This window comes from Portunus trituberculatus, chromosome 49 (genome assembly GCF_017591435.1).
Source record: "Portunus trituberculatus isolate SZX2019 chromosome 49, ASM1759143v1, whole genome shotgun sequence".
Taxonomy (NCBI): domain Eukaryota; kingdom Metazoa; phylum Arthropoda; class Malacostraca; order Decapoda; family Portunidae; genus Portunus; species Portunus trituberculatus.
This window is the reverse complement of record NC_059303.1, coordinates 18,612,445-18,638,208: the sequence shown is the minus strand read 5'-3', so window position 1 is coordinate 18,638,208 and position 25,764 is coordinate 18,612,445. Positions and strand designations below refer to the sequence as shown.

Below are 25,764 nucleotides of genomic sequence, written 5' to 3'. Positions count from 1 at the left end.
TTTCATGTCTAGTTTTTCCTCCTTTTCTAATTAAATCTTTTCCTTCCTTTTTTCTCTATTTCCTTCCGTGTCGTTTATAATTTCCTCTTCCTCTTTCTGCCCCTTCCTTATCTTTTATCTTATCGCTTCCTCTTCCTCTTCCTCCTCCTCTTCCTCTCTCTCTCTCTCTCTCTCTCTCTCTCTCTCTCTCTCTCTCTCTCTCTCTCTCTCTCTCTCTCTCTCTCTCTCTCCTCCTCCTCCTCCTCCTCCTCCTCCTCCTCCTCCTCCTCCTCCTCCTCCTCCTCCCTTCTTTCCTTCCTTCCTTCCTTCCTTCCTTCATCTAAACCACTTTACTGCTGCTGCTGCTCCTACTACTACTACTACTACTACTACTACTACTACTACTACTACTATTTTTTACTTTTTCTTCTTCTTCTTCTTCTTCTTCTTCTTCTTCTTCTTCTTCTTCTTCTTCTTCTTCTTCTTCTTCTTCTTCTTCTTCTTCTTCTTCTTCTTCTTCTTCTTCTTCTCCTCCTCTTCCTCTTGCTCTTCCTCCTCCTCCTCCTCCTCATCCTCCTCTTTTGCTGCTGTTTGTCTCTCCTTTGTATTCCGGTATTCCGTTGTATTCCTCCTCCTCCTCCTCCTCCTCCTCCTCCTCCTCCTCCTCCTCCTCCACCTTCGCTATTCACTTTTCTTTTTTTCTAATCCCTGTTGTGTTTTGGAATGACAAATTCGTGACTCATTTCACATTTTGGTAACAATTCTTCTGTCTTATTTTTTTTTCTTTTTATTTCGCTACTTTGTTTTCCTTCTTTCAGTTTTCCTCTTCTTAATTTCGTGTCTCTTTATCGTCTCTCTCTCTCTCTCTCTCTCTCTCTCTCTCTCTCTCTCTCTCTCTCTCTCTCTCTCTCTCTCTCTCTTTTGCACGTTTATTATTTTTTTCTTTATTTTTTTATTACATGTCTTTAAGTTTTGTCTGTTTCATTAGTTAATTATTCTGAATCGAAAAAAAAAAATATGATGCTTGTAGAAATTAGAGTTGAAGCTGCTTTGAACACGACACTTTCTTGAGTCTTATGTTCTCTCTCTCTCTCTCTCTCTCTCTCTCTCTCTCTCTCTCTCTCTCTCTCTCTCTCTCTCTCTCTCTCTCTCTCTACGGCAAGTCACGTCTTTATCTTCATTCCACTCATCTCTCTCTCTTTATTCACTTCAAATCGCTATCACTTATTCCTTCTGCATTAATCTCTCTCTTACTCACTTCATATCATGTCTTTATTTACTCTTCCTTCACTCATTTCTCCCTCTTCACTTTAAATCACGTCTGTTTACTCTCTTCTCATCCTTTCCTTCCCTCACTTTTTTTCATTCACTCCCTATTCATTCTCTCCCTCTTCTTTATTCACCTCTCGTTAATGAAGCATTTTTCTTCTTTTTTTTCTTTCTCCGTGTGTCTCGCTATCGGTTACTAAGAATACAGGGTTTAGTTAGTCTTTCACTGCCTCGCCTCGGTAGTGACGTCAACAGTTCACGGGAGACACGAGGCTATGAGTGACATGACGAGGGAAGTACGAGTAAGTTGATTCATTCCACTGTTCCCTTGTGTGGTTTTTTTTTTCCGGTTTAGTATTTGTTTTGCCTTTTATTTTTGAGTTTTTGTTTTGGTTTGATTTTTTATTCTCTCTCTCTCTCTCTCTCTCTCTCTCTCTCTCTCTCTCTCTCTCTCTCTCTCTCTCTCTCTCTCTCTCTCTCTACTTATTCATTTTCATTTATTTACTTATTTTTGTGTTAAGAACGTTTTGCTATTTCTTTTTCTTTTTTTTCGTATTGTAACTCATAAGGAAAATATTTTGGGTGTATTATTGTAGTTCGAATATATTTTCTTTGTCTTTTTCTGTTTTTCTTTCTCTCCTTTTATTCCTTTATATATATTTTCTTTCAGCTGAAGTGTTTGTTTCTTTTGTTTTTATATGTATTCTTTTGTTCTGCTTATATTTCTTTCTTCTTCTTCTTCTTTTTCTTCTTTTTTTTTTCTTCTTCTTTTTTATATGTATTCGTTTGTTCTGCCTATATTTCTTCTTCTTCTTCTTCTTCTTCTTCTTCTTCTTCTTCTTCTTTTCCAGCTCGACACAAGTAACGTGTAGGGAAATATGTGATCGTCATTATTGTGGCACAGGCGTTAAAATATTCCTTCTTTTTATTGATTTTTTGTGTTTTATTTGTCGAGGTGATGTTTTTTTAAGGCACGAGACACACATACCTCGCTGGGAAATGTAGACGTGTTATTTGTGGCGTGAATATCAGCATTTTCACCTATTTTCATCTCTTTTCCTTCTTTTTCTTTCTTTTCTTCTTTCCTATATTTTTTCTAAGGCACAAGACACACATATCTCGCTGAAGAATATGTAGATGTGTTTTTGTGGCATGAATATCAACATTTTCATTTATCTGTATGTCTTTCCTTCTTTTTTTTTCTTTTCTGCTTTCATTTTTAGTCTTTCTTTTATTTTTCTAATCACAAAACACACAAAACTCTCAGGAAAATATGTAGATGTGTTTCTGTGGCGTGAATATCAGCATTTTTACTTATTTTCTTCTCTTTTTTCTTCTTTTCTTTCTTTTCTGCTTTCATATTTAGTCTTTCTTTTATTTTTCTAATCACAAAACACACACACCTCTCAGGAAAATATGTAGACGTTTCTTTGGCGTGAATAGCAGCAGTTTTACTTATCTTTTTTTCTTCTTTTTTTTTCTTTTCTGCTTTCATACTTAGTCTCTTTTATTTTTCTAATGACAAAACACACACACCTCGCAGGAAAACATATGCGTGCGTTATTTGTGGCGTGAATGTCATCATTTTCACTCATTTTCTTCTCTTTTTCTTATTTTCTGGTTTAATATTTTGTCTTTGCTTTATTTCTTTTAGGCACAAGACACACAAAACTCTCAAGAAAAAATATGTAGAAGTTTTATTGTAGTATAAATAGCATTTTCACTCACTTTTTTTTCTCTTTTTTATTATTTCTTTCTCTTCTTTCTTTTCTGGTTTCATATATTGTCTTTCCTTTATTTTTTTCCTTCTCGATTCCATGTCTTGGCTTTGCATAGAAATTTAATGTACACTCGCTGTTAGCATTTTTCTCTTGATCACTCTTGGTTTTTCCTTTCTGTCACTCTCAGCTGGCGTCATCTTTGCGTTCACTTTCAGCTCAGAGACACTTAAACAAACTCACTTTCCTTCACGTTTTTCTTGTTTTTTCTGACATTTCAAACGCCAGTATTCAGAAACACTTTGTTCTCTCACCACGACTGTCTTCAAAGGCCACAGAGAAGGATTAGCTGGATTCTCAAAACGGTTTCTTCCTTTGATAGTATTGGAATCTTATTAATCTGTCACTAGAAACTTAAAAACATCCTTGAAAACCCGTATAGCTTCAATTAGACCATTTTAAAAGTAGCGGAGATGCGGTGCACAAGTGTTTGAGAATCGAGTCCTTGATCTGATCTTATAGTAGAAGTTACATGTGTTTGCAAGGGTGTTTTGATGATTGTTGTGACAGTTTAAGACTATTGCGTCAGTAAAAGAAAAAAAAATCGATCAGAACCATTTAAGCTTTCTCTGTGGACTTTGAAATTAGTCATGGTGAGAGAATGAAGTGTTGCCAAGATTGTAGCAAAAATTAGAGAGGTTTCCAGTTGTGTTTCCATGATTTCAATGACAGTTTAAGGATTTTGCGTCAAGGAGAGGTAAGTTTTATATGTTGAAAATTGTTATAAGCACGAGAAAAAATAAGAGAAAAGAGAACGGAGATTGCGTCAAGATGATAGAATAGAAGAAGAGAGGAGTTTGTGTATCTGTTAGAAACCAATGTGACAACGCAGGAAGGAAAAAACAAAGAAAAAGAAAAGCCAAAATAGTATTTAGGGTAGACGTTAAAATGGAGCAGAACAGGATAAAGAAGACAGGTTCACTTGGTTCCTCGTAATTGATGTGATGAAACCTACACGAACGTAACAAGAAAGAAAAATAAAAAAAAAGAGTGTTTTACGGAGAATCTCAAGATGAAACAGAGGAGAAGAAGGAGGGGGAGGAGGAGGAGGAGGAGGAGGAGGAGGAGGAGGAGGAGGAGGAGGAGGAGGAGGAGGAGGAGGAGGAGGAGGACAGACTGCCTTACGTGTTGAAAAATAATCTGATGTAACCTAAACGAACAATGCAGGAAGAAAAGAGAGTAAATAAGATCGTGTTTAGCGCAGAAAGAGAAGGAAGACACACTCACCTGCGGGAACCACAACCTACTCTACTAACATTGAAAGGAACACTGAATAAATATATGAATAAAAGGAAGAGTAAATGAAGAATGTGTAATGGAAAGACGGCAAGGAGATGGAAAAGAAGATAAGGAGGAGGAGAGAGAGAGAGAGAGAGAGAGAGAGAGAGAGAGAGAGAGAGAGAGAGAGAGAGAGAGAGTGAGAGAGAGAGACCGAGACCTGAAAAAAAGGGAGAAATAAATGAAAACTGTAGGAAAAGCGTCAAGGAAATGGAACAGAAAGAGAGAGAGAGAGAGAGAGAGTCGCCTACCTGTGTCTCTTCCTCTCCCGTTTGTCAAAGCACCAAATGGAATGAGGCTTGAGTGACCAAGAGGCGCACCAATAAAGCTCACCCTCCCCTTCTCTTCACCCTTTACCCCTTCCTCCTCTCCCCCCCACAACACCTCGCCCCGTCGCCAACAACACTCAAACTACCTCGGGTCGTCCTGGTTACTCCTACACACGTCATGTACACGTCATCTGCACGTCATCAGCTTCTTTGGGGGTAAAGAGAGAGAGAGAGAGAGAGAGAGAGAGAGAGAGAGAGAGAGAGAGAGAGAGAGAGAGAGAGAGAGAGAGAGAGAGAGAGAAGGGAGGGGTGGCTTTGTCTGTAAAAATAGATGAGAAAGAGAGGGTGAAAGACATGGCGTTTAGAGAGAGAGAGAGAGAGAGAGAGAGAGAGAGAGAGAGAGAGAGAGAGAGAGAGAGAGAGACATAAAGATGACAATAAGACATAGAGACACAAAAAAGAAAGAAAATATGGAAGAAAGGAAGAAGAAAAAGAAAATGAGAGAAAATAGCAACTCTTAAAGGAAATATAAAAAAAACATGCATTTTGAAAACACACACACACACACACACACACACACACACACACACACACACACACACACACACACGGCCCGGTAGCTCAGTGGTTAGAGCGCTGGCTTCACAAGCCAGATGACCGGGGTTCGATTCCCCGGCCGGGTGGAGATATTTGGGTGTGTCTCCGAGTTTCACGTGTAGCCCCTGTTCACCTAGCAGTGAGTAGGTACGGGATGTAAATCGAGGAGTTGTGACCTTGTTGACCCGGTGTGTGGTGTGTACCTGGTCTCAGGCGTATCCGAAGATCGGAAACAATGAGCTCTGTGCTCGTTCCGTAGGGTAACGTCTGGCTGTCTCGTCAGAGACTGCAGCAGATCAAACAGTGAATATGAATTACACACACACACACACACACACACGGTAGCTCAGTGGTTAGAGCGCAGGCTTCACAAGCCAGAGGACCGGGGTTCGATTCCCCGGCCGGGTGGAGATATTTGGGTGTGTCTCCTTTCACGTGTAGCCCCTGTTCACCTAGCAGTGAGTAGGTACGGGATGTAAATCGAGGAGTTGTGACCTTGTTGTCCCGGTGTGTGGTGTGTGCCTGGTCTCAGGCTTATCCGAAGATCGGAAACAATGAGCTCTGAGCTCGTTCCGTAGGGTAACGTCTGGCTGTCTCGTCAGAGACTGCAGCAGATCATACAGTGAAACACACACAGGAGGGGCAGGTGGGATAGGGGAGGGGAGGGGAAGAGAGGTCAGAGTGCTACCCTCCCTCCTGCCACCCCCCACATCCACCTGCCGTGTATGAGCAGGCAGAGGTAGGTTGAGGTGGGCCGCGCTGAAGGTCAATATGGGTGCCAGGCAACTAGAGAGAGAGAGAGAGAGAGGAGGGGAGAGGAGGTGAAATAAGACGTAATATATAATTGGATTCTTTTGTTAGACCAAGAGAGAGAGAGAGAGAGAGAGAGAGAGAGAGAGAGAGAGAGAGAGAGAGAGAGAGAGAGTAAAATAAGACGCTGAAAATAAAAGCGATTTTTTGCCAGACAAAATAAGGAAAGAAGAACAGTAACAACGACAACAACAATAACAATTACTACTACTACTACTACTACTACTACTACTACTACTACTACTACTACTACTACTACTGCATACTTCTCAATCCACCACCACCACTTCCTCCTCCTCCTCCTCCTCCTCCTCCTCCTCCTCCTCCTCCTCCTCCTCCTCCTCCTCCTCCTCCTTTTCTTCCTCCATTGAATTACGAAGTGTCTTTAGTAAGATGCCTTTTTTTATGTAGGGCAGGATGTAGAGATACAGTGATACTTTTTATCTACTTCCCGTAAGATATTCACACTGTTTTCCCACGACGTAGTTCTTTTATCTCTCAGTCTTGGTTGGAGAGAGTAGCAGGTGTGTGTGTGTGTGTGTGTGTGTGTGTGTGTGTGTGTGTGTGTGTGTGTGTGTGTAAGGGGGAGGACAGCCTTCATAAGAATATACGTAAGATAAAGTCAAGCTGCAACAAGACAACCCTACACGTGACAGTCTCTTTATGAAATCTGCCGTCTTGTTTCCATTTATCACCTTCCTCTGGTTAACCTTTTCATCTCAGTACCAGGACGCGTTTACATATTCATTGTGCTTACTATTTGGTGATTTTATACAGCTTCAGAAACTCATGTGGGGGATTAAAGTAGTGAAGACTGTATCCATTAATCTTCTGACCTCCATAGACCCTTCCTAATGTCAATGATATGGTCTAATCGTACCCAAATCTCAAGGTAAGAATGTGTCCGGGTATCGAAGGGGTTGATCTCTTCAGTACGAGGACACGTTTTCCTATTTATTCTTGTTATTATTTGGTGATTTTATACAGCTTCAGAAACATATGTTGTGATTAGAATAGTAATGATTCTAGCCACTAATCTCTTGACCTCCATAGGCCCTTCCTAATGCAAGTAAAAATCGTCCAATCATACCCAAAAATCAAGGTAAAAGTGCGTCTCAGTACTGAAGGGAGTAAAGTTCCCTAATGACCATAAAACATGCTTACTTATTTCCACGGATTATCTACACGCATAAATCTGTTTAATCTTGTCTAAAAGGTCTTTAATGACTCACCATTAAGTCCGATTACGGAGTGTATGCCTTCATCTACCACACAGAGAGAGAGAGAGAGAGAGAGAGAGAGATTTTTTTTTTTTTTTTTTTTTTTTTTTTTTTGAGCAAGATTTCTTATGTTTTTAGTTCTTTTTGTTATTTTTAATGTTTTATCAGTGTTGGTGGGTGTGAGTGAGAGGCGAGCCTGGGAGAGGGGAGAGAATGCAGGGAGGGTGGGTTTGACGTGCGTGTGTGCGTGCGAAGAAGGGCTGTCACTATATAGCTGCTACATAGTGCTGGCGATAGACGATAGCGGGACACGAGCGGGAGGTATGATGATTAAACTATCCTTTGTTCAACGTACTGCATGCAACGATAAGATTGTATTGCTTTTTCTAATAACTTTTAATGAGTAACAATAATAAAGTGACCACAGTTGTAGAAAACTGAAGTGGAATGGTGGAAATCCGTCTGCCGTTCAGTGTTGGCATAACGTAATTAATATTTCCTCTCTGATTTCTTACAGTTGTGTCTCCATCCTCTCTGTCATGGTTTCTTTCTCCTCCTTCTCCTCTCCTCTCCTCTCCTCTCCTCTCCTCTCCTCTCCTCTCCTCTCCTCTCCTCTCTCTCTCTCTCTCTCTCTCTCTCTCTCTCTCTCTCTCTCTCTCTCTCTCTCTCCTCCACCACCTCCATTGTTTAACGAGTGTTTCTCCTATTACTTCTTCTGCACCAATTCTCTGTCTTCCTTCTATTAAAACTTTTTGATACACAAGTGGATACATTGACAGTTACAATGATAATGACGTATGATTGAGTTTGACATGTTTATGCCTTATTTTATTTCATTCTGGTTTAGATAAGAAGTGGATCGAGCACCCGCTCCCTGTTTGTACATTAGTACTTAGCTATCATTTATCTAAAGTCAAACCCCGCCTGTGTTTTCGCGCTATACCAAGATCATCCCTCAGCCCGCGGATTCGTGTACCTGTAACGTGCCCCATCTTTCCCTATTCCTTATTTCTGTTGTTTGGAATATTTTGTTATGAAGGAAGTTGTGTTCTGAAGCAGATAATGTACCTCATAATTTGCACTTTTTTATGTTCCTTTTAAGATGATAAATGTACCGACTGGCTCTAGTTGAAAAATTTATCGAAATTTATTCACTACAACGGATATTTACTTTGGTCTGTGTTTAGAAACGCTTTGCTCTCTCATTACTATTTCCCAAGGTCACAGATGATTAGCGGGGTTTTCAAGGGTATTAAATTTTCTCCTCTTAATAATCTAGAAATCTCGTCAATCTGCCTCTAAAACTGTCAAAAAGTACCTTAAAAGAAAAACTCGTGTTAACTTCAATAAAGCCTTTTGAAATAGTGAAAGTGAGGCACAATAAAAGTGTTTGAGAATATTGAGTTGTATGAATCTTCCATTTAATCACGTTAAGAATGCACTTGTTATTTTATATAGGATCAATCAAAGTGACTCCGTATAATAAAGTTAGATGATGATATGTTAGCATGATTTAAGCATAGTTTCGTATTACATTTAGCATAATTTAGCAGATTTTCACAGCAAGGCTAGCGGAGTTTCACCAGAAAATTTGGTAACACCCTCCCTCCTTGTCCCCACTCCCCACTACTTCCACTCCCCAGTCACGGCTCAGGTGGGAAGGGGGATGGACGTGCGCTCTTCCTCCTCCGTACACTTCTCTTTTTAAACCACTGTGTCCTTTGAGCCAGTAGTACCTTTGCAGCAATGCCGTGTGAGTGATGACGATGGACAGTGGTGAGTAGGGGGGGAGCCACCAGTGTTAAGTGGCGCTCTAAGTGTTAAGTAAGGAGGAAGTGGGTGTCAAAATTTTACTTTTTTACTTTATTTTTGGAATTTTGAGTCTTGGGAAGGTTTGTGTTGGTTGTTTTAGGGAGAAGGGTCTGTATTAAGTATTTAAGTAATCATGGTGGTGTTTAGTGGTAGTGTAGTAGTTGTAAAGTGTTCTAAGTGGGCGTGTTTGTTTTTGTAGTAGTAGCTGTCAAGAGGTTTTCAGTAGTAGTAGTAGTGGTTGTTGTTGTTGTAGTGGTGGTGGTAGTTAGCGAATTTCTTGTAGTGTAGGTGGAGTTGTGAAGGGGAAATGTATTAGTAGTAGTAACGCGTTTAATGTGGTCATTTTTTGTAGTAGTAGCTGTCAAGAGGGTTTCAGTAGTAGTAGTAATAGTAATAGTAGTAGCAGTGGTTGTTCTTGTTGTGGTGAGTGTTAGTGAATTTCCTGTCTTGTAAGTGAAGTTGAGAAGGGAAAATGTATTAGTAGTAGTAAAGTGGGCACTCTCTTAAAGAACACGTCCCGCCCGCTCTCCTTGATTCCCGGCTTCCCCTTCGCAGCTCCTCCACCCAGCTGATTTGACGTCACATACAGTATATAAATCCACGCTATTGGTCAACGAGAGAGAGAGAGATAATGGTAAATCTATAGAACAGCAACTCTTTACATATTCTTTTCTATTAACCCCTTTCCCCCCTCACAAGCTTGGGGGCACGTGGGGAATCGGGGTTTTTGGGGAACCAAAAGAGGTGAGATATGGCGATCCAAAAAAATCTAAGGACAAAAACCTAACCTAACTGGGGGGGTTGTCCCCCCTGGACCCCCACTACAACACTAACCTAACCCTAACATAAACCTAACCTAACGTAACCTAACCTAGCCAGGCGGGCTGCGCCCCCCCCCTCCAACACTAACGTATCCTAACCTAGCCGGGGGGGCTGCCCCCCCGACCCCCCCTTGCAACACTAACCTAACCCTAACATAAACATAACCTACCGTATCCTTGCTTTGGGGCAGCTTCCCTCCCCCCACCGGTTCTCTTATAGCTTCACACAATATGCCCTACCTCTACCAATACCCCTCCTCACAATACCTTAACGAAAGTATGAAGGTCCTGGCTTCTCAATTGTTCACTGACTTGCATCGCAGGAGCGATGATTTCCCAGTAATCAAATTTGCAACCTTTACAACTAATGTCACTGGTGGCCATGGCTCAACTGCACACACAAATCTCTGTGCACCTGTCTGCCCAGCTGTGCCCCGCCTACGAATACATATAGCAAATTCCCATTAGCGCAGCTTGTAGTGTTAAGAGGTGGTGGCACGTCATTGGACAAAAGAACTATAGACACAATAAGAATCCTATTCAGCAGTTACCCACAAACCCCAGATATATACAATAGACAATAGCAATGTTTACTATTTGGACTTAGACTCCGAGTGACATCTCTGATTTCAGTGAGGCAATGTGACATAACCGTGTGTGACCCCCAAACAAGACCACAAGGTATGTGTTCTCCATTAACTACTCATCATTTTGTGTTATTATTGCACAGATTAGAGAGGTCCTGTTCTAAAGATTTACAGAGATAATAAATGGAGGAAGTGTGGATTAAAACAGGAGATAGAAAGAAATAAAATGATGGTATTGTTGCAATTTCAACCAACACACCACACGTAACTACTCATTCTCACAGTCTAGATCACACTTCTACCAGCATTTCTAACCCCATTTTACCCTATCGGGTAAAATGGGGTAAGGTTAGGTTAGGTTAAAACCCTGCTTTACCAGGAGGTCCCCAAGCTTGTTAGACATAGGGAAAAAGAAATATGAGATACGGTATATTGGTTGAAACTGCAAATTTATGGATAATAGATGGAGGAAATGTAAATAAAGCAGGATAGATAGGGATAAGTGTTTCAGGTGGGTGTTTTTTGTAGTAGTAGGTGTCAGTAGCAGTAGTAGTGGTTGCTGTTGTGGTGGTGGTGGTGGTTAGCAAATTTCCTGTAGTGTAGGTGGAGTTGGGAAAGGGGAAATGTTTTGAGGAGGAGGTAGACCATGGGGGGCGACAAATCTTTCACTGCAAGGGCCACATCAAAGATCATAGTTGTGCAGAACTGCATAGTGTATTAACCCAGAATATTTGATGTTTACCATATATGGAATAGATAAAATAAAAGGCTTGTAGAGAAGAGAATGCAGTTTATTTTTATTGATTTATATTTTAAGGTACTGTAGAAGATTTATCTGAAATGCATTTACTTGACAAAGTAACTCATCTTAAAGTTTAAAGGAAATGAATATATGGATAAATATTTCTCAGATGTGGTTTAAAGTTACCTACATGTCACCATGATACCCAGGTTCTAGGTGGTTATATCAAAGATGCACTTGGTTGGTGATGTGGGCCCTATTATGGGTACCACTATAAATAAAATTGCTTGTGCCACTAATGAGCAGAAGCTGAACAGAGTTTCCCACATATACTCTTCAAATATGCCTACAGGTGCTATAGGCCACAACATTTAAAAAAATATTGGATAAATAAATGAAAAAAATAACTGGGACTCGTTTTAATTCAGAATCGCGAATGTTCTGGCTAACCTGTGATGTATGGCAGTTCTGGGCGTGAGAAATGAAATGGTTACTATGATCAGCAAACCTTTACCTGTGAATTGCCAATGAATAATATTGTGCCTCTAATAATCTTCTTCAAACTTTTTTATCATGACCCTGTTTGATTTGATGTCCTACCTTCACGACCCAGTACATGTGTCATTGTATTGTATCTTTATTCCACCAATGAGAAAGCTGATTGAAACACACAAACACACACACACTATACATTTTGTTCTATTGTTCCTGTATCTGCTTCTGATATGGCGACACACTGAACTAGAACTTATGACCTAATTTTCTGTTCCGACCCATACTCAGAAGAATCCTGGTCACAAAGACATAATAAACTTTTTGACATGCATTATTGAGTGATCTGTTTAAATGTTGAGCTCAGGCAAGGGTGGTTTCCATATATGTACATATAGTTATCAAAACTTATAGATTGAAATGCACTACCAAAATTCATTAAAGTTGTTCACATTCAGCATACACAGAGCCACATATTTGTTACAATAGGTCCACAGTCTGAGTGTAGGTTGGGCATCCTCACTCAGGGCAACAGTTTCCCAGTAAGTGGGCTTTGAGACAGGAGGTACCCCAAAAATGTATCCCCTTTAGCCCATAAATTCCTGTGAAAACCCCACATGGTATATAAAAAAGAAAAAGATTGATATAGCTGAGAGAGAGAGTGATATTGATATTGATTACTTTATTGGCCTTTTATTTGACAGTATTTATGTACACACAAAATACTAGTAGTGATCAGGCCTGGTCCATTAAGCTGAAGCCTTTATACAGACCTGAGCAGCTGCAGTGAGAACAGAAATAAAAAAAAAAGAAGTCACAGGTATTGAGTATGGAAAATTTGGTAAGGAGCTGGAGGAGGGAGGTAGGCAGGCAGGGAATGAAACATAGATAAATATAATAGACTGAGCAATCTGGTCTGCATAGAATTATATCCTAAAAAGAAGTTGCATGTATTGAGTGGAAAAGTTTGACCTGCATTAGAGGTGCCACTCACTTCACCACCTTTCTCTGTTGCAGGTGACAAGAATAGCGGTGGTGGCGGCGAAGGTGGTGGCCAGCCATGTCAGTCCTCAATGTGGAAGTCATACTGTAAGTACTGGACCCTTATTAGTTTGGTGTTCCCAGCTGGATTGCTGTCAAAATTAACCAGACTCCCATTCATGTTCTGTGTACGTAATGTTTTTGATGAGTCCTGACTGGTGTGTGGTTCTTCCCTTCAAAAATCAAGAAGTAATGTGTTCAAGCTTGGGAAACTTACATTGGTAAGAAGAGATGAGAGGGAATTGGTTCACATATGGAGTGGTGGATGAGTGGAATAGACTTAGTAATGAAGTGCCATTGTTGGGTCAGTAGGAGTCTTTAAAATATGATTTCATAGACTCATGGATAAAGATGAGAGGTGACAGTGGAAGTACAGAAGCAGGCAGGGAGTTCTAGAGCAGTGGTTCCCAAACTGGGGTCCCCGGACCCCTGGGGGTCCCTGAGAAGGTCCTAGGGGGTCCGCTACTTCTCCCGCCAACCTTAGGAGAGAGGATAGAAGGTACCCGTTTTCTTTCACTTTAGCCAGGTGCCGGCGCAGCCGATCGCCACGCACACCGATGATAGCACCTCATTCAACCTGTGATATTTTGGTAACCATAGCATCTAGATGCTTCTGGTTTTTTGCATTGCAAAGAGGAAGAGTCGGTTGTGGACATAATATCATTTGTACTCACTCTTTATTGAATTTCCTAGTATAATCAGTATGTGAATACAAGCTATTTTGTGTGTTTCTCGCCAAACCTCCCGAGTTAGCGCGAGTGAAAAGTCTTAAAGTCCCCGAGGTTTAAGGGTTAATTTGAATTTATTACGACGTAGTGTAATGCTCAAATATGTAGGAATGATTTAAGTCTAGAAAGGAAATTATAAGTAGTATTATTATCTTTAAGTAATCTTAAGTATGGAATTAATTATATAAAAAATGACTCACTACTTGAATTGATCACAAATAACTTCCCTTTTGTTTTCTTCTTCTCACTAACACTTAAACAAAACACTTAAGCACTTAAAATTCAGCGATTGCGCCATGTGTCGTCAGACTTTTTTGAAAATATTTCAAATGTTTATTTTAAGACTTTCTTCGTGTAGGAATATGCAAATAGTAAATTTACTGCATTGTAATCATATAATGGGTACCTTGGTATGGTAATAGTAACTTCTGATTGGCTGGGGGTCCTCGGATGGGACTTAAATATCTGGGGGGTCCTTAGCATGGTAAAGTTTGGGAACCTCTGTTCTAGAGTGTGCCAGAGGTTAGCAGTGTCCTAATGCTACATGAACCTCAAGATTAGGAGGATACTGCTGTCACCATCCTTTATCAGGCCACATCCTGTAACACTTGTTTTTGCATCAACAATAGGCATGAGGGTAGGCATGTCTTAATTAAACTACTGCATATCTCTTCACATAAACTCAAGTAGGCACTGAGTATTATATCCAGTATACTCTGCTATTTATTGAACTTTTGCAGGATATGAAGTAGCATTCTACAGTTCAATACAGTTTGGTAATTTTGTTTGGGGAATATATTTGCATGGTATTTGTGAGCAGGATGAGGATGAGTCACACTGCCGGCAGCTCAGTTCAAAGTGCCAGTGTATAAAGCAGGGCAGAAGTGCTGAGTGGACTAGTACTGTAGTGGTGTTGATGCCGTGGTGTATATTTGTGCATTAGATCACTCTCGCACGGTAGTGAGGTGATGGTGAGGACACTGAGGGAGTGACGTCTACTGTGTAGTGTGTAGTGATTTCAAAGATGCTGATTTGGCTTTCTTTAATTATTCTCTTGATAGACTAATAATAACATACACAGGAGTATGTCTTATAATCTGTGTGACCTTTGAAGTGCTCATGATGAGGAAACAGATGCTGGGTATGGTGAGGCAGTGATGTGAACAATGCTGTGCTTATATTATTTATAGTTTCCAAAGATGCTGTTCTTTTTTCCATTATTTTGTTGACACTGTATCTCTGACCTTTGACAACAGTCCTGCATAGAAATAATCTTAGCCCCCCAGTACTGAGGAAAGGCATGCATCATACCTTCCCTTCTCTACAGTGTACCAGTTGCAGCAGGAGGCACCCAAACCCGCTGCCGTCCTGTGCACCGACCGGCCACCAGACAGCCCGCCCCACTATGGCCTAGAGTACCACGGGGACATCAGCTCCAACCAGTGCCAGTCCCTGCTGACTCAAGACGGGGCCTACCTGGTGCGGCAGAGGAACAAGGCACGGGGCTTCTACACCCTCAGCCTGCGGTAAGACAGAGAGACAGACAGACAGACACAGACACAGAAAGAGAGAGATCTAGTTTCTTGTCCTTCTCTTCACCATGACTTTTGTAAACACGCATCCTCACCTCATCCTTACATCTCAGTTCCTTATCCTCCTCACCATTATTTTCTCAGACATGCTTACTAATACCTCAACTTTTTCTTTCTCCTGATCCTCACATCTCAGCACTCTCCTCCTCCTGATCCTCACATCCCAATACTCTCTTCCTCCTCTTCCTCCTTATTCTCACATCTCAGCACCTCATCCTTCTCTTCCAACAAAGCCTCCTACTTTTCCTCCTAAATCTCACATCCCAACACTCCTTTTCCTCCTGATACTCACTTCCCAGCACTCTCCTCCTCCTCTTCCTGATCCTCACATTCCAACACTCTCTTCCTCCTTATTCTCACATCCCAGCACCTCATCCTTCTCTTTCAACAAATCCTCCTACTTTTCCTCCTCATCCTTCTCTTCCTCCTTATCCTCACATATCAGTAGCTCACCCTTCCTTCCTTCCAATGAATCCTCCTGCTCTTCCTAATTCTCACATCCTAACACTCTTTTTCTTTTTCTTCATCCTAATCCTCACATTCCAACACCTCTCTCTTCCAACAAACCCTCCTCTTTCTCCTAATCCTGACGTCTGAGTTCCCCACAGGTCCAGCAGGCAGGTGAAACACTACCGCCTCTTCTATGACGCACAGAAGCACTACGTTGGGGAGAAGAGGTTTGACACACTGCACGACCTGGTGGCTGACGGACTGGTGTGTCTCTTCATTGAGCAGCGGGCTGGGGAGCAGCTCAAGGCCATGCAAGCTGCCTCCTACGCCGACTCTCCCTATTACACCCTCACTCGTGCCAGTAGGGTTCCCAAGCCACCTGCAGCTGGCAAGGAGGTGTGTGCTGGAGGGATGCAGGGTGGAGGATGTGTGCTGTTGGGTTGTTTTGGTTTATTCTGTTTTGGATTGGTGGGATGGGTCTTGTGAAGGTGCTGTTGTGTTGTTTAGTCTCTCTCTCTCTCTCTCTCTCTCTCTCTCTCTCTCTCTCTCTCTCTCTCTCTCTCTCTCTCTCTCTCTCTCTCTCTCTCTCTCTCTCTCTCTCTCTCTCTCTCTCTCTCTCTCTCTCTCTCTCTCTCTCTCTGTGTCCTTAATGGTCATGTGAATTAAGGCGCCGCATTCTGCCACGATGGTGGTAGATTGCGGGGCATCGATTCGAACCCCACTAATGACATCTAGCAGCTATATGGCCTTTGTTGCCTAGCAGCAGGACAAATTACTTCATTGGAGGGGGGCTCCCTTGTGATGACTTGAGGATTATTTAATCCTTTTAATCTCTCTCTCTCTCTCTCTCTCTCTCTCTCTCTCTCTCTCTCTCTCTCTCTCTCTCTCTCTCTCTCTCTCTCTCTCTCTCTCTCTCTCTCTCTCTCTCTCTCTCAGCATTGTAAAGGTTGAAATAGTACCTAAGTTAGTGATTCTTTTCCCCGAGATCTTGGCATTATTAAGTTTGACCTTATCTTGACCCTTGCCACCAGAACGACTTGCCTGCCATTGACCGAGTGCATGGATCAACATTTTACATTGGGTCCACCCAGGAGAGGCAAGCTGACGACTCCCCGGATTCTGCCAAGGAGGTCAACACACAGAGGCCTCACAGGTTCAATGTCAACACCTTCAGTGGCCTTATCTGGTGAGGAGAAACAGGGCTCTTTCTTCTTAGTTCTTGTCGTTTTCCTCTCCATGGAATCCTGTGAAGTGAGGAACCTTGTGGTGGTTATCTGGCAAGGAAAAACAGGGCTCTTTCTTCTTAGTTCTTGCCGTATTACTCTCCATGGAATCCTGTAATGAGAGGAACATTGGGATGGTTATTTGACGAGGAAAAACAGAGCCCCTTTTACTTATTTTGTGTTGTCTTGCTGTCTATGTATTATTCTGGTGAGAGGAATCTTGGGGTGAAGAAAAGTGCTTTATTGCTCATATGATTGTACTGTTGCCCTCCTTATAGAGTGCTGTGGGAAGTGTTGCTTGTAATGTATGCCTCCAGTCTGCTGTGTCCCAGTCCATCAACTTCCTGAGTACCATAACTAGACTTTAGAGCGATTTTTGTTTTTTTGTCTTTTCATAACCTTTAAGCATTGTCTCCATGTCTTTTTTCAGTCTCACACTTCTTGCAGTCATAGATAAACTCCCCTCTGATATTTGTCATGTTTTATTTTGTCCATTCTGTTATTAATTCCTGCAGGTTTGGCTTCTGTGATCACTCATATTTCTTGTCTCACATTTATCATGCACACCTCCTCCTCTGCAGACTATATTGCAGCAAATTGACCCTTGTGTTAACTTTTTGTTGATGGTTCCTGCAGGTGTGGCTTCTGTGGTCACTTCCTGTGGGGTTTTGTGTCTCAGGGAGTGAAGTGTCAGGACTGCGGCTTCAAGGCCCACAAGCAGTGCAGCTGTAAGGTTCCCAATGACTGCTCTCCAGACCTCAAGCACTTGCAGAGTAAGTGTTCATCATCATCATTTCATTGAACATTATTACTTTCACATATGAATTTGGATGATAGATGGGTCTCACTTTTTGTAAGCATAGACAATTTTTCCTTCGTGTGTGACCTTTGTCTCTTTCATTTCATTTAATGCCAAATTTTCTTGTACAAGTTTGCATGGCTCATAAGTCTCCCACTTTTTGCAGCCATGAACAATCTTTCCTCAAGTATTTGCCTTTCTCTGTCATTCTTGTGTCATGTTGAATTGAAAAATGAAGAAAAATTTATTCAGTGTTTTTTTTTTTTTTCCTTCCAGGCATATTTGGGGTTGACCTGACTACTAGCCTGGGAGGGAAGGGAGGGCCAGGATATTCAGAGGTGCCAGCTGTGTTGACAGAATGCATCTCAGAGATAGAGGCACGAGGTCTTACGTCTGAAGGCATCTACAGAGTGCCAGGATCCCAGGACCAGGTGGAGGCGCTCAAGCTTGCCTTTGAGAGAGGTGAGGTTACTATGTGGCCATCTGTGTGGTGTGCTAATGCTAGTAGGTTGAAAAAAGGATACATGAAATTGGTTCTTAAGTAGTGTGATGGGTGGGAGATTGAAAGGGACTGATTCTGAAGGTGTGGTGGATACTAGGTTGAAAGAGATTGGATGAAATTGACTGTTAAGATAAGGTATTAGATGTTACTATTTCTCAAAGATGGTGGTAGATGTTCAGTTTTAAAAGGAGATTGGAAGAAATTTACACAAATAATACCATCACTGATATTGGGATGTGTTATTGTCAACATTACACTTTACAACACAAGAACGAACACTTGAACTTCTCACCTTGTTATATATATCCAATGCTTTCTTACTTACCTTACCTTCCTGTTTCAACATTCACACTGACATGCTGATAATGTTACTGTCATTATATTCACTTCAAAATCAAACAGTAATCACTGCAAGTTCTTACCTTATAATATCCAATACTTCCTTTTGCAACTCTTCTCTGTCTCCCCCGAATTGTAACACTGGCAGATGGCAAAGGAGAGACTGAGAGGAAGCAAGAAAAAATGGTTAAGAAGGAAGAAAGGAAATAAAGGAATCAGATTAAAGAAAGGAAGGAAAGGAAAGAAAGCTAGTGGAATGTTTAAGAGAAGGGATAAAAGGAATGGAAATGGTTAGAGAAGAAAGAGGAAAAGGAAGAGGGAAGAATAAAGTTAATGTGGAGAGAGAGAGAGAGAGTAATAACTACAACTTCTTACCTGATAATTTCCAACACATCCTTTCACAACTCTATTCTCTGTCTTGCCTGGATTTTAACACTGGCAGATGGCGATAATGTGAACCTTAATGAGAAAGCGGTGGGGGACATCAATGTGGTGGCTGGTGTGCTGAAGCTGTACCTCCGTCTGCTGCCCATTCCTCTGATCACTGCACAATGCTTCACGCAGCTCCAGATAGCTTGTAGTAAGTCTCTCAGGCAGCTGTTGTGAGGAGAAAGTAGAAAGTCAGAAAAAAATAGGAACTAGAGAGATGGGTCTTTTGATTATCCTCATCATTATTGTAGATCTGAGTTACCCTGGTGTAGAGATAGATAGATAGATAGACTTCATAGAGAGAATGTGTATTGTAACTCCTAGATATACTCAATAGAGGGAATTGGTATATTAGCTCCTCTTATCATCTCTATTGCAGAACTGAGTGATACTGATGTGCAAAGTCTGTTGTAGAGATGGATGGATAGATAGATAGACTTCATAGAGAGAATGTATATTGTAACTCCTAGATATACTCAATAGAGGGAATGGGTATTTTAAAATCTTGTGTCATCTCTGTTGCAGAACTGAGTGACCCTGATGCCCGAGTGTCCTCCATAAAGGATTCACTGCTCAGTCTGCCCACTGCCCACTACTCCACACTCAGGGCCATCATTCTTCACCTGGGCAGGTATGTCACTCTCCCTGCACCTGTTAATAGTCTACCCCATGCAGTAGCCAGCTAGTATTAACACTCGTTCTTCAATAGTGATAACTTTTCTTTGCATGGAGCCACTGAATTTAATACAAGGAGACATGCAGGTAGATATTAATGTTGGAAGATTCTCCAGAAAGTGAAATACAAAATGCTGGAATTGTTGAGAGAGAGGTACTGAGAGAGAAAGAGAGAGAGAGAGGTCATTGTGTCCAGTTGAAATGCACAGAGGAGCAAACAGAGACAAGACAAGACAAGACTTCACCATTGTCACCTCTCCCAAAACAGTCTCCAAGAAACAGAATAGGCAAGTAGGAATACTCTCCATGAAGTGAAATACAAAGTGCTAGAATACTTGAGAGAAAGAGAGGAAAGGAATATGCATGGTCACTACATACAGAGGAGCAAGCATAGATAAGACAGATCACTATTACCACCTCTCATAAAAAAAAAAAATAAATAAAAAAGCAGCTATTACAATCACACATCCACTACAACCTCCACTTCTCTTCCCCAAGAGTATACAAGCACAGTGCGGTCAACAAGATGACAGCCACCAGTCTCAGCACCGTCCTGGCCCCAACGTTGATCCAGACCGCCCCCATCACAGAGACGCTACAGCCGGCTGACCTCCTTGCACTGGCCAACTCATCGCAGGAGCCGAGAGTGGTGGAGCTGCTCATTTTGTACCATCAGGATGTGTTTGAGGACACCACCACAGCCTGAGGCACACTGGGAACCTCTTAAAGCTGACAGATGCTACTTCGCTCACTGCCTTACCTCATTCTTCCTGACTCTAAGTTCTATCCTCTCCTGTTCATTGTCCTAATGTTCTTGTTCCCTTGTGTGATTTCCAGTCTTTCCTGACTTTTTCTTCTTATATACTTAAATCTAGTACTTGGCTGCCTTATCTCTCCAGTCTTCCTCGTGATTCTTCCCTCACAATTATTTTTCTTGTGTTCTTTTGTATTCATACTCATTCTTTTCTTCTTTTCATTTTGTCCTTATATCTATTATCACACTGCTACATTCGCTTCCTTTTGTTTGTGTACTTAACAGCTCCCCCGTTGCTTACTCTTTAAAGCAGAAGAGAAAGGGAGCAACATATATTCCGTTATTTATTGTAATGTTATTTGTCACTGTTGTGTTTCCATAATATTGCATGGAAGTTGTAGATGTGTATGTTTTTTATGTAGATGTTTATATCTGTACACCAGATTGAGAGTCCTCTTAAAGGGAGGAAACCCAAACAAGACATCAGGTAAGAGGACAATCTTTTTATTGGTTTATTACAAATTTTATTCCGTTATAGAGTTGTGAAGAAAGTAAGTCCGTAGAAAAGCTTTTTAAGTGCCAACAACATTCATCAATGATGTTTTGATGCTTCTGCTAAATGTAAATATGTGAATGTCCAATGACATGCCAGCATTGTTTTAAACAGTTGCACAAGTGGCATGAATTGTGTTGTTTGTGGCCCTTTGACTGTTGCCTGTATGTTACTTTTAATGTTTTGTGTTTAGACTCCCTGAACCGTCTTCCTTCTGTTTTTGTTGTAATGTGATGGCAGTTCTTGGTTCTTTATCTTTACTACAACAGGAAATTATCATTTGGCATCACATCACTGTTATGAGAGGAATTTATAAGATATGCAAAAGGTTTTATTTTGCAAGAATTCTGTGATTTCATGAACAAAGCTTTAACTTGCAATATATTGATATACAGAGGAACCAAAGTACTAATGATTAATGTTCCTATAAGCTCTAGAATTATATATAACAATTGCCTTACTCCTTAAGCTTTTAAGACTGAGTGGCTAAAGTTACAACGAAGACTTATTTTCTTGTAGCCATAGAAGTTAATTTGTAACCGATATCCATTTTATCAATGTTTACATTTGTACAGCAGAATGAGATGGTTCTAGTCCTTAGCCAAGACTCATGAACACTACTGTGGTGTGAAGATCCACAGCAGGAAGGTTGGGTCTGCCCTCATCTGATGTTTACCTGATTGTTTTGTGTCAAATGTCCTTGAGTACACGGCACCTGTCATGGCTGCTTTCCTGGCTCTCTCCACCAGGCTCTTACTCTGCTCATGGATCGTGTGCAGCTCAGCTTTAATCTTTGAGAATAGTGTGGGGTTTTTTTAGCATCCATCCATGAATTTGACAGCTTTGGACTCTTGGTGCTCTGATAAATGGTATGTGTATGTTTAAGTATCAGTGAATAAGTGAGAGGAACATAATTCATACATTCCTCCTTTTTATTATGCACCAATTTGGCTCAATGAGAGAATGGCTGACCTGTAAATCTGTAGGAACTGGCACCTTCAGTGGATTTGTTTTCATGTTTTATTGTTCCCTTGGCCAAGACCCATTTTACATGATGCAAAATCTATGCCTGATGTCTGGCATTTCTAAGAACTTCTAGTGGTAGATGGCTGCTACAGATGACCTCTTTTTTCCTTTCTGCCCTTTTCTTCTTTCCATTGTTTTAATCCTCCTGTTCTCTGGTCATGCATTCAAGAGTCATTGCTTACATGTTTCTTAGGGGCCTGACGTGTACTCAAGCACATCTAGCAGTTCACGCAGCAGACACGCCCCCCAATACCTTCCGTCCCTGAGGTGTTCTTTGCCCCACTCTGCTGTGATGGCTTCAAAATGTGTGACAAGTTATATACTTTTATTAGTTAGAACTTATATTGAGGGAAGAACCACAAAAAGTGTGAATAGAATCATTGTGTGTGTGTTGTTGAAATTTTGGACTTTTATGCAGCTTCATTACTGAAGTGAAATTATTCATATACAGTAGAGACTCAATACTAAAACTGAATTAGTTCCAAATGGCCATTCGAGTATTAAAAAGTTTGGCTTTTGATACCTATAAATCAGGTAATTCGTTCCAGCCATTGCTAAACCCAAGTTTAAAAAAAAAACCCAGCGGTTTAATTTTGCAGTCGCCGCTAGCACTGATGCATAGAAGCAGGGTTAGCCTGTCTTTCATGGGCTTGTGTCCTGGCAAACACCTCTCTTCCTTTGTTATATAGATCATGTTTGGTAGTTCTTTTTTTCCAAAACAGGCTAGTTTCATCACAATTAAAGATCTGTTGTGGGCTTAAGCACTCCTTATCCACAAATTTCTTAAATTTAACGGCAACTCTGTCAACACTTGCGGCCTTGCCGTACCTCACAACAAAATGAATTCCAGTTCTTTTCTTGAAATTCCCAAACCACCCTTTACTTGCAGCAGCCTAGCCTTCGCACAAATTATGCCCTCTGAGAAAGAATCATCAGCCATCTGCCTTTGGTTTATCCAATCAACAATTTTTCCATTTCTTCCACCGCCGCAGGTCGCTTGAATTGCTTTTTCACACCAATCACCACATCAGCTCTTTTAATGAGCTCTGTCTTCTTTAGATTGTGACTACTGTAGATTTAGCCATACAGGACTCAGCTGCAAGATTGGTTATTCTTCCTCCTTTCTCGTATTTATCAATAATCTCCTTTTTCCTCTCAATGGTTGTTCTACATTCTTGTAGGCTTATTCTCACCTCTAACAAGCCTTTTCGGTGCCATTTTAGTTTCTAAATGCAAGAGAAGAGAGAAGGTGCAGGACAATGTTGTTCTTAGGACATCGAAGGATCAACTGGCTGCGGAGGCCTGGTGGGGCGCATGGGGTGGCAGGAAGGGAGAGACCCATTGTTTACAGCCATATGGACGGACGTTCGACTAATAGATGTTTTTTTTAGTATTAAGTCGAACTTTTGCATTTGACTATTGAAAAGTTTGACTATTTAGACGTTCAAGTATTGAGTCTCCACTGTATATATATATATATATATATATATATATATATATATATATATATATATATATATATATATATATATATATATATATATATATATATATATATATATATATATACATACATACATACATACACTCGACCCTCGAAACAACGGACCTCCCATCAACGGATTTCGGAAACTACGGACAAATTCTGGAGTCTGGTTTAATCTATGGATGAATATTAAAAATGCGCGCGATTGTCCGTTATAGGCAAATTATTGTCTGGTAGGTGGTGTATTAAGGTGAGAGAACTTCGTTTTCTGTATTGTTTATTAATATTTATTAAACTGACCATGCTCATGTCATCTATTTCAGGTTATTTGTTTTACTTAATGCTTTGTAATACTGCTTGAATGATTTCTTAATGATTACACATATATATAGTTTTTACATATATATATATTTGTCCGTTGTTTATATATATATATATATATATATATATATATATATATATATATATATATATATATTGGCTATTTGTTGCCTGCAAATTTACTCTGCATTGTGAATTTTTATAACATTGTACTCAGTAGGTTTGGGAAAGCTCCAGTTGTATCAAACTGATTTTCCCTCAAGAATGTTGGAAGGACACTTGGACACACAGTGGTCAAGTTTGCTGGGCAGGAATAGTGGCTTTATTCTGATCAACAAGGAGATACATTTTGCAGATATCCTCCTTTGAGTTGATCTGTTGCAAGTGTACACAAGATGAGTGGCTTTGCATCCAGCCATAGTAATGAAGACCAAGACAATTCTCCTCTTGAGTGTCTCTGTCTTGTGTTGTGGTGAGAGTGGAGCCACTGAATAGCCTTGGATACATAAAAAGAAGGCATTGGGTCCCAAACCTCTGTCAGTCAGTACTGGTCCCTGCATTCAAAACTTTCTGTGAGCAGCTGAGTAGCTTCTTACTTTGCCTTCTTAACAAATAAGTACTTGTATAACTTTTGCTTACAAAAAAGATGCAGGGAAATTACTTTTTAATTTACACAATAAGAACTATATTAGATGAAGTGATCCATGAATGTGATATCATCAGTACCTTATGAAAACAAATGTGCTTTTCAAAAACAAACTTTAACATAAGAAAATTAAGAGTATGAAGACAGTAGACAGCACACTGGTATCCCTTTAAAGATTCCATGTACCCTACAGACCCTCCCAAGTATCCTTGTCTAGGAAACTGTCCATAGGAAACCCTTTACCTCTGCTCCTCATCTGTGTTCACCTCTGCCTCAGCTCACCCACAAGGCCTCAGATGGTACAAAGCCTTACTATGTCTTCATTGTTTGCCCAGCAGCACTCAGTTGTTTTTGATGAACAGTGATAGGAAAATGTAGCGTTATAGTTATATTTGCTGGTTATAAAGTTATGGCTCTCTTTAATGATAGTCTTGTGTGCCTCAGAGAGAGAGAGAGAGGTGGAGAGAAAATAGACTTTTATTGCATTTATATTCATCCTAAGATATACATTTTATTCCATTTTTTTTTTTTTATTGGTAAATGATATCAGAAGCAGCTTGGTAGGCTTGTTAAGTATGTAGTGCGTTTGTTGCCCTGATTCTGATGAGAGTGTGGAGACCAGAATGACACATGAAGCTTCAAACATAGAGAAAGCTTTCAGCACCAGAGTCTAGTTTATTATTGCCAACTAAGGTGGTCCAAGCTGCTTCTGTGTAAACTGCCTTTGTGCACGTATTTGTTCAAGGGTTACGATGCTTCTAGTTCTACTGTAGATCTGATTCTCTGTACTGCTTTGCATCTTAATTAGGAAATGTTTGCTGTGAAACTAACACACACACACACACACCGCGTAGTGTAGTGGTTAGCCTTTCGACTCTGTCGAGAGGGCCGGGTTCGAATCCCAGAGCGGCGAGGCAAATGGGCAAGCCTCTTAATGTGTAGCCCCTGTTCACCTAGCAGTAAATAGATACGGGCTGTAACTCGAGGGGTTGTAGCCTTGCTTTCCCAGTGTGTGGAGTTTGTTGTGGTCTCAGTCCTACCAGAAGATCGGTCTATGAGCTCTGAGCTCGCTCCGTAATGGGGAAGACTGGCTGGGTGACCAGCAGGCGACCGAGGAGGTGAATCACACACACACACACACACACACACACACACACACACACACACACACACACACACACACACACACACACACACACACACACACATGAGAGCTTCAGTGTTTTTGGAGCTGTCAAAAGCTATAGCAACATTAGGTATGTAAGATAAACTGGTAAACTCTTTCATGAATGCATTTCTTAGTGACTTAAGGCTTCCATGCAGTATCATGCATCACAAAACCCAGCCAGCAATACTACACAGATGCACATGAACTCTGTACAACCAGAGGTGCACAGTACAATCACATGCACCATTAATGTATAAGTGATTAGGGATGAGGGTTTGTTGATCTCACATCATTGCTGGTAACTCTTTCACTGCTGCCTACCATGTCATTCACTCTCACATTCACAAATTATCCTGAGATCTGTTTATTCCCACCTCA

At 40.9% G+C, this 25,764-nt stretch overlaps 1 protein-coding gene across 3 annotated transcripts; it reads left to right on the top strand.

The window, feature by feature from the left end:
* The first annotated feature begins 8,847 nt into the window (after positions 1-8,847).
* LOC123499209 (N-chimaerin-like) lies at positions 8,848-23,256 on the top strand. 3 transcript variants are annotated; one of them, XM_045246940.1, is made up of 10 exons: positions 8,848-8,976; positions 12,672-12,743; positions 14,751-14,949; positions 15,624-15,861; positions 16,497-16,651; positions 17,325-17,461; positions 17,764-17,949; positions 18,771-18,908; positions 19,283-19,388; positions 19,931-23,256. In XM_045246940.1, exons 1-10 carry the CDS (start codon positions 8,961-8,963, stop codon positions 20,136-20,138), a joined length of 1,455 nt encoding a protein of 484 aa, XP_045102875.1. In that variant the 5' UTR covers positions 8,848-8,960; the 3' UTR covers positions 20,139-23,256. The 3 variants fall into 3 exon arrangements, with proteins under 3 accessions (XP_045102875.1, XP_045102876.1, XP_045102878.1); XM_045246941.1 differs by having other exon boundaries at positions 8,854-8,953; XM_045246943.1 differs by lacking the exons at positions 8,848-8,976; positions 12,672-12,743 and adding an exon at positions 14,340-14,564.
* Positions 23,257-25,764: the final 2,508 nt, after the last annotated feature.